General features: G+C 32.7%; 1 protein-coding gene across 10 annotated transcripts in view; it reads left to right on the forward strand.

Annotated features, from left to right (window-relative positions):
- Positions 1-15,965, forward strand: part of SCLT1 (sodium channel and clathrin linker 1) — a 164,438-nt gene that overhangs the window by 12,307 nt on the left and 136,166 nt on the right. For 8 of the 10 annotated variants that reach the window (XM_074378673.1, XM_074378670.1, XM_074378669.1 and 5 more), the window contains 3 exons: positions 7,878-7,936; positions 8,706-8,778; positions 13,059-13,114. In XM_074378673.1, the coding sequence (XP_074234774.1) occupies positions 7,878-7,936; positions 8,706-8,778; positions 13,059-13,114 (188 nt within the window). Of the gene's footprint in view, positions 1-4,828; positions 4,963-7,877; positions 7,937-8,705; positions 8,779-13,058; positions 13,115-15,965 lie in introns of those variants that run through there. The other 2 variants (XM_074378676.1, XM_074378685.1) reach the window with 2 other exon arrangements.

Below are 15,965 nucleotides of genomic sequence, written 5' to 3' on the forward strand. Positions count from 1 at the left end.
TAAGGTATATGTACTGGTGGACGTAGAGTTAGAGAATATTAAAAGAAAAATAGCTGCTGGATTAGTGGTAGTTCTTTACTGAAACAGCAAAGAAGTGTTTTGCTTTTGGCATAAATGAATTTTGTAAATTAAACTGAAATTGCTGTTGAGATATTAAAAAGAAGTTGTTTTTAAGATACTAGGTGTTAGAGAATCTTCATAATCCAACAGTCGCTAACTTTTGCTCAGATTCTTAGATTCTTTTGCTTCTGCTTAATGTCATATAGAACATGCCTGAAGGGAGGATTCAGACAAAAGATAAAATCACTGAGATAAAATCACACAATGTGAGAGTTGTGGGTTAAGTTTTATTTGGGGTAGAATGAGGACTATAGCCCTGAAGACAGCATCTCAGGTAGCTCTGAGGAACTGCTCCAAAGAGGCAGGGGGGAACTCACTATTATAATATGAAGGTGGCTTATATGCAGTCAAGCACACATTTAGGCAGAGGCTTGCTGCTAGTCACAAGGAACAGATGTCACCAATAATGATTTTAGTGCATATGAGGCGATGCAAGAATTTGGGCTCAAAATCTTCTCCTGAAAATATCTACCTATCTGAAGGCCTGTTCTGCCAGTTTTCCCAGAGCATAGAGTGCCACATTCCTGATCTCCACCCTGCACTCCTTTCAGGGAGTGTTGGAGGTCAGTGTCTGTAGCAGCTCGTGACTTCATCCAAGCAGAGGCAGGTGGCAAGTGCCAATTTTTAGTTGGCAAGATTGATTTTAAAACCTGAGAAGACCTCTAGACATGGTATTGCATCATATCTACTGGAATCTATGGCTGATTTGTTTATGAAAGATGGTTTTAACAGATAAAATAATGACTCTAGGTGGCCCTTTAGATGCACTTGAATTGTGTATCGTGATTATAATTAATTAAAACCTGATAGTAACATAGCAAGCAACAGGTTTTCCCTTACATAATAGAGTACTTTTTAGTGAAATTGTAGACTTAATTCTCTGAAGGTACACCTTCTTATTTTACATACACTGTTTTTGTCATCATATGATCAAATCTTGATTTCTATTTCTTATTTTTAGTGTTAGTATGTTGTTACTGCCTAAGATTCCTCTGTAGTCTACCATCTCTTCAGAACATGTTGCTGTCTCAAGACTCCAATCCCCATGGGTCTTGCCTTTCACTGCACAGTTTGCAATAGTGAGAGGGGAGGTCATATGAGAGCATGAAAGGGAGTTTAATCTGCTTTCTAGCAGAAAGGTCCACATCCTTGGCCACATGTAGTGCATTCTTGGGGTTTTTTTCACCCCAGAAACATTATTCTGGTTTCTGATAAAATGCTCAGGGGGATTTCTTTTTTTGTTTTATTTTTGTTTTCTGTTTGTTTTGTAGTAAAGAATGACATAGAAGTAGGAGGAACCCTTTATCAAAGAGAAAATGGGACCCAGGAGCACTGGCTCAGATCTCTTGTCACTGTAGCTTTAGTCATTGCTACTAGCAACAGAAATTCTTTAAAAATTTGCTTGCCTTTTTTGTTCAGCTGCATTTTCCAAGTTTCTAGAAAAGTTCTTGTTAGATACAATAAATATTTAATAAATACTTGTTGACTTAATGAAACAACTATATCCTTCCTCTTCTTCGCTCTTACCTACTTATCTTCTTGCATCATTTGAGCTCCATGTGCCAAATACATTGAAAGTGGAGACGTCAAGAGTCATGATCACTTGGGAAATACAAATAGTTCATGCTTTTTAGTTCTATTTTTAGGGATAAAATTCCAATGAAGTGTCCCTTCTTTCTCACACTAGGTACCATAAAATTTCCAGGACTTGTGTTAAATGGACGTATTTTATGAAACCTTTTTCTAATATTGAAAAAACAAAGCTTCAGAGTTTGATATTTATTTCTTATATTTTAAGCTGGAACTTCAAACATGGTTTTCTATAGAAACTACTGTAAGTGATAGTTAAAATTCTTAAGTACTTTTACTACATACTGATTATTTCAACTTCTTTTGGATCAAAGTATAAGTTTTATGAATTACCTTAAGGTATTTTGTATAGTATTCTTGGGGAAATGATACATTTATAGTAACTAATGATGTATAAATTCTTTGGATTTAAACTGAAAGTTGGACTCTTCCAATGTGTTGAGTAGCTTGTATATTTAATGTATTTGGTTCACAATACTTTCATAATTTATTCATCTTTTAAAAAATATTTTCCCTTCTTTTAATTGTATGTAACCTTATAAAGATATTTTAAATAGCAACTAGTTTCTTGAGTGATCCCTTCAAGTTATTTTCAAATTTAGTTGTCTTTCTTTGATTATTTTGTGTTTTTTATATAAATAAAGTGTTTCAAGTAACATTGCTCTCTGAGAGTGTAGTAGTGGGCACTGGATGACAAATATTCAAAGATAAGTAAAATATTTTATTCAAGAAAGTGAATGGGAAATACTCCTCTTCTCCCATTTTTTTTCCCAATTTTTTATTCCCCATTGAATCCCTGCCTTTTCTCACAAGCAAGCTAATTGAATCTTCTTTGCAGTCTATACCATGCTAGTACATTTGTGTACTGAGGGGTGGGATTCGTGTTTTTGTTCTCTTTGTACTTGCTGGAGGGACCGGGTGGAATATTAAAAATAAGTTTATTTTCTCTAAAAGCTCTCCTAAAAATATCTTCCTCTTCTAGGTTGGGACTTTTTCTACTTTTTACCCCTTGAACTCAAAATTAAAGTTAAAAAAAAAATTGAGAGGTAGTCTGCTGGGAAAGAAAGGAAACACATAAACTGGAAAGAAGAGGAAAGAATAAATAAATAAAAAAGCATGATGTCAGGAGGTACGAGTTGGTTGTAGAGGAAAGACAGTCATAGTGCAAATTTACTTACCGATTCACTAATATAATAAACATTAATATATTAATTCAACAAATTTTGAGTATATTCCTTTGCTAAGTAAGCTCTGGGGACAGAGCTATGAATAAGATAAGAAAAAAGATCCTTCTTCAGTGGAAGAGATATGAATAAATGAATGAATGAATGATTGAATGAAAACTGTAATATCCTGTGAACATAATAAACAGGGTGCTGAGATAGAGATTAATGTGTATGTAGTGTGGTGATGGCTGGGGCCCATTTTTGGTAGAAAGGTCAGAGAAGGCTTGTCTAAGGCAGTAACATTTAAGTTGGCACTCAAAGTGAAGAACAAGCCAAAGAATGGACCAAAAAGAGACAGAGGTGGGAAGAAATTTGGCATGTCTTGTATAAGGTATAAGAGCTGGTTCCAACTGTAATCAAATAATAGTTATTTGAAATTTACATAAAAAAAGAGGAGCTACTTCTGTTGATCATGAGTTTAAAAATATAAGACTTGTCAGGTAAAATATAACAAACCGTTTTTACTACATAAGTCAGATTATTAGCTTTCTAGACCATTGCTATCCAGTAGAACTTCCTGTGATCATAGAAATGTTGTATAATTCTGTACTGTTTGGTATGGTAGCCAGTATCACATGGAGCTTTTGAATACTTGAAATTAGGCTTACAGAGCTGCCAGGTCTTTAATTTTCACTTAAAAAATGAAATTTAAATTTCAATAGACTACTGTGGCTTATGACTATTGTGTTGGACAGTGTAGTTCTAGACTCTCCATATGATGCCATGTGATGAAGTACTCGGGTAATAACCTTGAAGTGTTGATTTTGCATCATTCCATCATAAGGATAGGTAATCAATGATTTAGTACTTTAAGGAGTCTGAATGTAAAAGTTTCTCAATTTCCCATGTTGTACATCAACCTTTATTTATAAGTGATGAAAATCTGTTTCCTCATGATATGAATGAGAAAGACTTAAGGGTTTGCTGCAACCCTCTAAAATGTACAAGACCACCTTCACAAAATGTTAGTCTACCTGTACTTTATTTTCTTCTGAAGGATAGAGGTAAGGATGCCACTTACTTATTTGATAGCCAGTGATACTGATTGAAGTCAGGGATACAAAATTAAACATACTGAATTATAATTACAATACTTAGAACATATGTAGTTTTGTTAATTAGAGGAAGAAAAGTGTCCAAAAAGTTTGTTTCCCTGACTACAATCCTGTATTACTGACATTCTTTGTGTGATATACCATCACTATCATCTTAAGAAGTCATCTTGGGATCAAAATAGATAGAAATTAATGTTACAGTATCCATTATTCAAGATTTAAGATTTATAAAATTCTTTAGTTTGTATAGTTTGTTTAAATTTTGTTTGAGAATATAAGAAGTCTTATAAATGCTTTTATAGTCAATTTCAATCTTATTTTTCTAACCTGATTTTTTTCCCTCTAGGTCTCCACTTTCTAAGTAATGCAGTCTCTTATTCCAGAAATTTTTCTAGCAAGTTGAAAGGGATTGCTGAATCTGTATTTTTATTTTCAGATGTTTTTCTTATGTTTTGATTTATTACGTTTATTTTTGGAATCTTAATAACTTCTATAATTACTTTGGATTATTGGGTCATTTACTCTTGTATTTGTATTTCCTTAGCAACTGTTGTTAGAAAATAGTTTTGGAACAGTGTCTTCACAGAATTCAGCTTAAGCAGTATATTGAGCACCATCTTTATGTAAGGCACTATGCCAGGGGCTTTAGTGATAGAAAGGTATGTAAAATAAAATTACTGTTTCATAGGAACCTAGAGACTAATGAAAATATGGTATGAGAAATATTAAATAATTAGGTTAGAGGTATATTATTTGAAACTTGAGAACCTTAAAACCAAATATGGATATCAAGGAAGAAAAAGAGATCATATGCAGCTGGAGAGATCTGGGAAAGTTCCCTAAAGGGTGTAGCATATCTGATGGACACTGAAGAGTAGGTAGGATTTCAAAAGAATTTCACTGGGGGCCAAAAGAAGGGGTGGTGGAGAGCACTGCAGATGGACCCACTGGCTTGATGAGAAGCCAAGGAGGTGAGAAAATAAGTTATATTTAGGGATTAAAACATACTTCAGTTTGTGTAATCTGTTTGGTATATGTGAGGGAAGTAATTGAAAGTAACATTAGGGAAGTTAGGTTGTTTCCACATTGTAGAGAACCTTGAATGGTTAAGTTGAATAGTTTGGATTTAATTTAATATGCACTAGATAATTACTTGATATTTTTTAGAAGAATGGTTTTCTGAATTACCTGGAACAGATTTATTTATCACTAATATATTGTGCATCTGTTGTAAGTAAGGCATTGTGTTAAACTATGATAACATAATAGTTCAGGCATGATGCTGTCTATAAGATAGATGAAAGTGGAGAGAAACGTGATAAGAATAACAATTAGGAAACTTAAAATTGATGGGTGGGAAGTAAGGGTTTGAATTATTTTGCAAAATGTCATCCATCTCCAACTATCAGTCATAACATTGATAGCTGATTTTGATTTTATAAAAAATTCTAAGAAATTTGGGAAATAATACTTTTAAAGTTTAAACTATAATTAACTTTGAACTGCAAGAGTTGTCTTAGGTGCAAGCTTTTTTTCAGTAAATATAGTACCTGTATTTTCAGTTTACAGATCTTTAAATTAACTAAGTGTATGGAAAGCTTTTCGTTAGCTTAGATATCACAATATGTAGAATCAAAAGAACTAAAGTTTGAGTCCTAATTCTATCCAGATTATTTCAGCTTCCTACCCTTGAGTATTTGTCAATTCCTTTGTTTTTGAGGCAGAGATACCAGTGTGTGGATTTTTGACTGCTAGTCATCACCTCTAACCCCTGAGTTGTTCAAGGGTCAACTGTATTTAGTTATATCCAGAAGCTTTTAAACCAGTTTTGGAACAATTTAAAGTTAAAATAGGACTTGAGTCTTAATTAATTCTTTAAAAAATACAATAAATTTTTCATTGCTCTAGAACTGAGCAAACCACTCCCTGAGTTAATTACATAGACTACTGGATGCATTTACTCTTTAACTCATCAATTTCTTTCTGGAAGGTTACCTTTCTTTTAGTCTAATTCCTTTTGTAGTTCTTCTGGAGTGATGTGAACACATCTATGGAGGTTTTGCTTTGAGAGAGTTAATCCTTCCCATGTTGGTTGAATTCTTATATAGCTTTGTTAGCCAATAGATTTTTTTACCCCCATATTCAGAAAAGAGAAATTAAAAAAATAAAGAGCTATGATTTACTAAAAGCTCTCCATGTTCGGGAATTATGCTAAATGCTTTAGATATATTATTCCCTATATTTAAAATGTATATATGTTGAACATACATCAAAGTATAGAGGATAGTAAAAACTAGTATCTGTATAGCCACCACCCAGTTTTGTTCACTCTTAACTTTTTGCCGTGTTTGTTCATTCTTTGACCTAATGGGATTTTGTTGTATTTTTCATTTATCTGATTTTTAAAAAACTTACAGTAAAAGCTGCACTGAACATTCTTGTACATCTCCTTGTGTTTGAATGTTTCACCATACTTTATACTAGATACTTCATATTTGATCATGTTAAAAATGACCCTAGCCTTTTAACTTTGCTGTGGTATCTTTTGCTGTATAGAACTGTTAAATTTGGATATTGTAAAATATATTAGTCTTTCTGTTTATAGCTATTAACTGCTGATGTCTTACAGTTAGAAAATGTATTTTGAGTGAGATAATGCCAGGCAATGCTTGGAATATTGAACAAAACAGACAAAATTTTCTGCATTTTTGGAGCTTAAGAAAGCTTTCTCTATTTCAAGGTTAATAATACATTTTGTTTCAATAGTTGTTAAGTATTTTTTAAAACATTTGAATCTTTAATCTAACTGTAATTTATTTTTCCATTTGGTATGTGCTGGAATCTACTTTTATTTTTTTGCCCAACACTAGTATTGAAAAGCAGTACTTTGTCCATCAGTTATAATTTCACTTCTTTTGTATACAACATTCCATAAGTACTTGTGTCTATTTCTGAATTTTCTATAATGTTGTTTCTGTGTTTGTACTATATTGTTTTAATTACTTTAGTATTACAGTTTGTTGTTTTTTTTTTTTTTTTTTTTTGACCAGATGATCTTGGCTATTCTTGCACATTTATTCATGCATGGGAACTTTAATATCTGTTTAAGATCAGGTTTCATAAATTATTCCATTGGCTTTTTTTTTTTTTGAATTACATTGCACTTGCAGTGAATTTTAAAGAATCGATGTACTTATAATATTGACTGTTCCACACATGGATATGATATAGTTCCCTTTTTTTAAGTCCTTCAATAAAGTTAATTTTTCAGTAAAGTTATTACAACATTTAAAAATTTTATTTTTAAGTACTGCCGTATAGTAGGGAATACGATATTTTTCCTATTACATTTTGTTTAATGCTGGTATTTGGGAAAGCAGCTGTTTCTTTTTGCTGATCTTCTATCTGGTGACTTGGTGCATTGTTATTGGTCTGAATAATTGGTAGATTATGTATAGTGTTTTCTAGGTAAATGGTCAAATTGTCTGTAAATGAGGTTAGTATTGTATCTTCCTTTTCAACCTTTAGCTCTCCTAGCACCATCCACCCAACAGATTCCATTGACGAACCTTTAGTGTTACGTTGAATTTTCTCAGTAATAGTGAGCAGCCTTGTATTACTGAATTTAATGCAGTACTTCTGATGTTTCCTATTTCTAGTTTACCAAGAGTTTTTTATTATGTATAAGTGTTAAAAATTACCAAATACATTTTTTAAAGCATCAGTTAAGATGATTATTTTTTTCTCTTTCTCTCTTTTGAAAGTGCAATAATAGATTTTTTAAGGCTATAAAATTTTTAATTATATTTAATTTTAAACTACTGTCAGTTTTGGTTAGAGTGGTGAATGAAAACAAAGTTTTAAGATGCAGTATTTTCTGTTATAGAAAGCTGTCTTCAAAAGAGATGGAGATGACACATTGGAAAACTCAATCGTTGATCAAAGGTGACGTTGAGTTACCAGAAAAATAGTATTTTCTTAATTTTGTCCTCCTGTATATATATATTTTTTATTGAAGTATAGTCAGTTTACAAAGTTGTGTCAATTTCTAGTCTTTTGTTGTTGTTGTTGTTGTTGTTGTTGCTTTAAGAAGCAGAACTTCATTTGGGGGGGTAATTAGGTTTATTTAGTTATTTATTTTTGGGTGGCAGTACTGGGGATTGAACTCAGGACCTTGTGTTTGCTAAGCATGCACTCTACCACTGAGCTATACCTCCCCCCGCCAATTATGTTTAATTATTGTTAAAATAATCCTTTTAGTGTTATTAATGTTTATTTTATGGTCTGGTGTAATTAGGTTTAAGTGATCTGTCATTGAATTGACAAAGGAAAAAAAGCTAGTATTATAGTCTGTAAGAGTGGTTCTCAGCTGGGTGATTTTTGCCTCCCTTCCCCTTCCAGTTACTTGACAATGTCTGGAAACATTTTTGCTTAGTCACAGCTGTGGGAGGTAAGGGTGCTGCTGACTTCTAATGGGTAGAGTCCAGGAATGCTGCTAAACATTCTGCAGTGCACAAGTCAGCCCCTATAACAGAAAATTATTCAGCCTAAAATACTGAGCTAAGGTTGAGAACCTCTGGTTTAAGAAAAAGGCAAAGTATTGATTGCTTTGGATAAAATTAGAATAAAAGTTCTGATGTTTAATTTATTTCATGTTACATATTTATTAAACTAAACAGAATATGTATCTTTTAACTTTGTAATTTTTCTTTAGCTTTTTAGCTCCTCTTATTACTGAGTATGATAAGCGTCTGGAAGAGCTAAATGGGCAGCTGAAATATTATCAGGTATGAAATCATCGTTATCAATCTTTTTATAATATTTTCTTATAAAAAAAGAAAAATAGACTCCCTTTCTTTTCAAAAACATTGATGAGGAAGAAAAGATTTACCTGTAACTAACTAATCAGTTCTTGACTCTCTGTGAGCGTAAGAGTGTGTGCGTGTTTGTCTGTTTGCATGTATGTTTTCAAGATTGTCTTTGGTTTTGTCTTTTGATCCATTGTTTCCTTGCTCTTGGTATCTGGTAGGAGCATCTCTTATCTCATTATTATTTGCTTACATCTTGATTTTTACCCCAGAAAGACCCCAAACCATCTCACATCCTTTTAGATCTCTCTTTCTCTCCCCTCATTTTACTTATATTTCCCATTATTTGGAGAATATATTTTTTTCCCTCAATTTCAGATATCTGTCTATCAGATTTTAGATGCTTTGATGTACTTCTGATATAGACTTAAGCTGTGGCAGCTTTTTGCTGAAATCCTCTTTAGAGGATTTTAGAATTGAAGGAAGTGAAGAAACCAAGAAAGCTGTCTATATAGACAGGTTGTCATTCTGAATCTCAAAATTTCTAAGATGGGATACATGGAGAACCAGAATCATAATACAGCATTGTTCAGGATAAAATCTGAGTTTCAATGAGCTACATTTTTAGAGTATACATGATATTTATAATGTTTCTTTGATTTGAAAATGTTTTTTACATTTTCCTCCTAAACTTTGATCTTTCTGATTATTGGATAATCATACAACAGAAACATTTCTTATGTCTCAAGCTAAACCCACCAGGAGGTGATGACCACTCTTTCCTAGAGTTTGAATATACTCATCATTGTTTTTGGCTCAGATACCCTGGATCAAGTCAGTTGTGACAAAGGTACCAGGGTTGACTTAATTTAATGCAAATGGAAGAAAGTATAACAACATGATATAAAAACAACCCCTTAAGACTGATTTCCTTAGAATGGGGCTGTGGATATGATATACGCTAAGAATTTTATTTGCTCCCTTACTTTCTTTTCTCTTCATACATGGACAGAAAGAAAGAAATCTACTCTGTGCTTTGGATGACTGAATAAATGCCAGGGCTTATTGGAACAAGATTATTAGATCTGGTTTAACAATCTATATATAAATTACTGGATAGATATGTAGCTTTACTGAAAGAACATATAATGCTTACAGCTTCTAAAAATAGATGTAAGTTCTTCTGTTACATTTGAAATTATTTATATTATCATTTCCAAGGTTAATCTTCTAATAAATTTATTTATAAAGTGATCCTTTAGACCTAGATTTCAAAAACAAGCCTTTCTTTTAAGTTGCAGCTTCTGTTTTGTCATAATTGTCTTCTCCTAGTCTTTACTGTTTGCTTTTTAGCCTGTGGTCATTTAAGTTTGAGCCAACCATAGTAATTTCTTTTTCTAATTGCCAAAGAGCAACAGAAAGCACTCTTTTGCACAAATGGCATTTTGCTTTTATTTTTAGGACTAGTGAGTCTAAAGTTTCTGCTGAATTCATTCTCTCGAAATTGTTATGACTTGTGGTTTATTATAAAATGGAATAGCTGGTTATCTTAAAATTAAACTACTTTAAATTTTTAATTTTTTGTAATCTCTCTGATTTGTTTCTCTCTTAAATCAGCGATTTTACTAAGGTGTTTAACTTCATTTTTCTATTTGGCATCCTCCATCTAAGAGTGATTACTGAATTAATTACAAGAGAGAAGAAACTGTAGTAGAAAGCCCAGAGGGCTATGATAAGAGTAGTTGCTACTTTTACAGAGAGAAAAGATGTTGACAGCTACTTCTAAGAACAGTTACTCACATAGATCTTATTGGTTAGAAGTAGTGTTTATGATTTATCTTACTGACTGAATCAAAAAATAGTATATCTTGAAAACAAGTATCACTATAATTCTCTATATGAAAGATTTTCTTCCAGAAAATACAAATAATAGGGGAAAATTTGGTGATACGGAACATACTGCTGAAATTTTGTTTCCTTCCAACTATTAATTATTTTGAAATATTTTACAGTATAGAATCTTTAGTGTGACTGTAATGATCCAACTTTTTTTAAACATTTTTTATCGATTTATAATCATTTTACAATGTGTCAAATTCCAATGTTCAGCACAATTTTTCAGTTATACATGAACATATATATATTCGTTGTCACATTTTTTTTCTCTGTGAGCTACCATAAGATTTTGTGTATATTTCCCTGTGCTATACAGTATAATCTTGTTTATCTATTCTACAATTTTGAAATCCTGTCTATCTCTTCCCACCCTCCGCCCCCTTGGCAACCACAAGTTTGTATCCTATGTCTATGAGTCTATTTCTGTTTTGTATTTATGCTTTGTTTTTTGTTGTTTTTGTTTTTGTTTTTGTTTTTGTTTTTTAGATTCCACATATGAGCGATCCCATATGGTATTTTTCTTTCTCTTTCTGGCTTACTTCACTTAGAATGACATTCTCCAGGAGCATCCATGTTGCTGCAAATGGCATTATGTTGTCGGTTTTTATGGCTGAGTAATATTCCATTGTATAAATATACCACATCTTCTTTATCCAGTCACCTGTTGATGGACATTTAGGCTGTTTCCATGTTTTGGCTATTGTGAATAGTGCTGCTATGAACATTGGGGTGCAGGTGTCATCCTGAAGTAGGGTTCCTTCTGGATATAAGCCCAGGAGTGGGATTCCTGGGTCATATGGTAAGTCTATTCCTAGTCTTTTGAGGAATCTCCACACTGTTTTCCATAGTGGCTGCACCAAACTGCATTCCCACCAGCAGTGTAGGAGTGTTCCCCTTTCTCCACAGCCTCTCCCGCATTTGTCATTTGTGGATTTTTGAATGACGGCCATTCTGACTGGTGTGAGGTGATACCTCATCGTAGTTTTGATTTGCATTTCTCTGGTAATTAGTGATATTGAGCATTTTTTAATGTGCCTTTTGTTGTAATGTAATGTATATGTAATGATCCAACTTTAATCCTAGTTTATGCATGTCTCCTACATAATTATTTGAATAATATATATTTTTCAAGATGCATTAATATTTTTGCAACTTTTGAAGATCATTATTTTTAAAATTACAAAATGGAGGTCATTGCTACAGTGAAATCCAAGCCTCTTAGTTATCATGGCATTCAAGACCTGCCACCTGCCTTTCCAGTTTTTTCTCTCATTGCATCACTCCATGTATGGTCAGTTCTCAGTTATCTGGCAGTGAATTTATTCATTTTTAGTTTAATTGTGATCCAGACGCCGCAGGGGCCTGGGAAAGGTTCACCTTTCAAGGCAGCTTTGTATGTAATTGGCTATTACTGATTTCCTAGACCAAGCTGCCTTGAGCTTCTCTTGAAGCATTGCATGTTTCACCCTTCCCTTACCAGGTTCACTCTAGGCTTGTCTCTTCTCCTATAACCTAGAGTACCCAATCAAGACTAATGGATATATCATGCATTGGTTGCAGTTTTGTTTTAAGTATGATTTTACATGCCCTCCTTTCTGATCTCCATCTGCTCATTTACTTTTATTGAGAATTCACTATATGCCTTGTTATCTAATGTTTTTTTCTTCATTTTCTCCCCACTTGAAATGCCCTTCCTTTAATCTTGAAATCTAAAATCCCTTTATCCCCTCAAAGAAAATTAATCGTACCTTCATCTCATTTCCTTTACAGTGTGTATTTTATTCTTACTTATATTTCAGTTAGTGACTTTTTATCATCTTTCCTACTAAAATTTGTGTTAGCAACCACGTTGGCAGCCTTGTATAGTGCAGAGAGTTTTGACAATTAATAAAAGGTGATCAGAGACTGAATGAATTACTGCTAAGGAAGATCTCTATTTTCTCTTTTCACTATAAACATTTTACTTTTTGAAATAAAAGCACTTAGATGGGCTTCACCTAAGATCGATTAATTAAGATATACATTCAAAGTCTAGATATCATCTGGTATTTGTTATGGTGACATACTGAGGAATATCTTTCATCTGTTTTCCTATAAACATCTAGAAATCATAGGAATTATTTATAAATATTTTGTAAATTTTATATAAAATACTTTTATATTCTATTCCAAGTGTTTTATCATGTTCTGCATATCATGAAAATACCTATATTTAATATTGCTTGTTAGAAGTGAAGAATAATTATTTCTTATCTGTAGACTAGAGTCATATCTGGTTACTTGCAGATGGATGGACTACTTAATCCATTTCAGATCTAATTATGTGGAAAATGTTTTCCTACAACGATATTTTATTCTTTCAGAAACAGACAGGTGAAATGAAACTACAGCTTGAAAATGTCATCAAGGAAAATGAAAGGTAGGTCAATTAACTATTATTTTCTTTTCTTAGGTGGCTTTTATTATTTTTATCTGATATATTATTCATGTAGTATACTGGTCATGAGTGTGGAGTCTTGGACTGATTTCCTGTTTCACTCCTAGCTCCATTACTTAGAAGACCTTGGACAAGTTATTTAACCTCTTTGTGCTTTAGTTTCCTCATCTATAAATTGGAGATAATAACAATCTATTATTAGATTGGAATAAAGTAAAATAGGGATACCTAATAAACACTTTATAAATATTAGCAATCATTAATAGTATAGTATATAACATATATGTATGTTAGGAAACATACTGATAGAACAAAAATCTGTCAACCCACTATCCAGTTAAGAGCTAAAATGTTACCAATACTGGTGCACCTATCCATGTTTTCCTTCCCCATCTCATCCCTCTCCTTCCCTCTGCCATAGGTTAATACGATTTTGAATTTTATTTTTTAAAAGCAAGGGAATTATAAAAATTTTTATAGGTACGTTTTTTCCTAATGATATATTATTTAGTTTTGCATTTTTTTAAAGTATCTAAAATGGTGTTGTTTAGTCTTCTGAGACTTTTATTTCACTCAATACCATGCACAATTACAAGAGTTTAAAGGGATGAAATTGCTGAGTCATATGTTCTGTGAATACTCAATTTTGCAATTAATGCCAACTTAATTTTCAAAGTGGCTGTACCAGTTTACATACCACCGGTGATATTTATGAGTTCTTTTTGATTCAGATGTTTTATCAGCACTTGCTCTTATCAGATTTCTTAGTTTTTGTTATTTTGAGTCCTAGGTGGTATTTCATCGTGGTTTTAATTTACATTTTCCTGAATACCTGTATGATTAACCATTTTTCATGTATTTATTTACCCATATGGCTTTCTGACAAAGTGCTTGTTAATTTCTTTTTCCAATTTTCTATTTGTTTATCTTTTCCTTAATAAATTGTCAAAGTACTTTATGTAATCTGAATATTTGTTGGTGTACCAATCAATGTAAGCAGTAATCATTGTACAAATTTCAAATAAGAAGGAATTTAGTCAATTACAGTTGAGTACTATGTAGTAAGATCGTTGGTTTTAGGGTCATACCTTAGATGAGATTCTGAGGTCAGGAGTTAATGCTGCTGCCACCATCTCTGTAGCTACCACTACAGCATCATTTCCATGAATCTGGACACTTGACACTGGAAAGCGGGGTGTGGGGTACTGACTGTAAGAGGCACTCTTGTCTACCATCTGTTGTACCAATAGAAAAATGTTCTCAGCTCACTTCTGCCTTCCATATCCCCCTCAAGTACTTCTTACTGGTGCAACTTTAATCCCATCTACAATTTCATCTGCAAGGACATGTGGGAAACATAGTTTTAGACTTTAGCCACTATGATAGAGGCTGGGATATGGAAAGGGATGGGAATGAAGAATGAGTGCCAATGGCCCATTCAATGTGCTAGACAATAGTTATGTTTCAGATGTCTATTCTCAGGTTGTGAAATATTTGGTAAACAGAATTTTTTTTTTTTAATTTTAAGGTAGTTGAATATAACAATCTTTTGTCTTACAGTTGTTGGTCTTTGTGTCTCTAACAAATCCTCCCTCAGCTTGGGGTCAGAAAGATCTTCCCTTATATTTTCTTCTAAAAAATGTTTAAAGTTTTATTCTATCCCAAGTTTAACTTTCAAAGCTCATACAACTGGGCTGAACCCTGATATATCTTTTGTTGTTGACTTGTATAACTAAACCAAAAAATGAAATACATGTTTTTTAGTTTTAATTTCATTTAAAGCATAGGCTCTTTTAAAGTTTGGCATTTCTTATTTGCATTCTTATATGCAAGTCTCTTAATTGTATTTTCAGTTTTTCTCATTTATTTGTGTTTTTTGCCATGAGAAACTTTTTCTGACTCTAACGTTTTATGATATACTCTTCTTTCGCAAGATAATCATTAAACAAGTTATCATCTTTGTAGTGAAGAATATTACTAAGATTTTTGAATCACCAATGTATGTAGATTAAGTTTGTATTTTGTATTGGGCATAAATGCCCGATGATTGAGCTAATGATTTAGTTGTTTCCTATATTTGACTCCATACTCTTCCTTTTATGTCCAGGTCTTTTGCATCCAGTCTTGTAAAAATCTGCTATTTAATAGTAATGTGGTTATTTCTCATGAATGTACTTATTCTTAGTGCAATAGGGAAGTGAGAAAAAATGGATTCTGAGCTTATTAAAAGGCACTTTTAGTAACTCGAAATGTCAGATTTTAAAGTGAACTCTGTCATTAGGGCGACATCCTGCTTTTAATTATGTATTGCAGTTAAGGATTGCAAAGTCAAAAGAGTATCATTTTTAATAAATGTAGTAAATATGTATACATGGTCAGGTTTAAATAATGGAAGTTAGCAATAGCATGAATTACATAATAGTATGCAATTCCACATTATTAGGTTTTAAACATTTTAATACATTTGAAGAATCAGGACATACTGAACAAGAGACAGCACAGAATTGCAAACTGTAAGATTAGACACCCCTTCCCTAAATACTTCAGATACCAAAACAAATAAAAATAAACTACTTTAGGGAGTTCTTGTTTGACATGACAATGCAGGACTATAAAAATGACCCTGCAAAGTATGTCCAAGATGATGGGATAGGGAGACCCTGAACTCACCTCCTCCCATGAGCACACCAAAATGACAACTATTTACAGAGCAACTATCAATGAGAATGACTTGAAGACTAGCAGAAAAGATTTTCCACAACTAAAGATGAAGAAACTGAAACAAGACAGGAAGGAGGGGGCAGAAATACAGTGTAGTCAAGACCCACATCCT

The sequence above is a fragment of the Camelus bactrianus genome, chromosome 2 (assembly GCF_048773025.1).
Source record: "Camelus bactrianus isolate YW-2024 breed Bactrian camel chromosome 2, ASM4877302v1, whole genome shotgun sequence".
Classification (NCBI taxonomy): Eukaryota; Metazoa; Chordata; class Mammalia; order Artiodactyla; family Camelidae; genus Camelus; species Camelus bactrianus.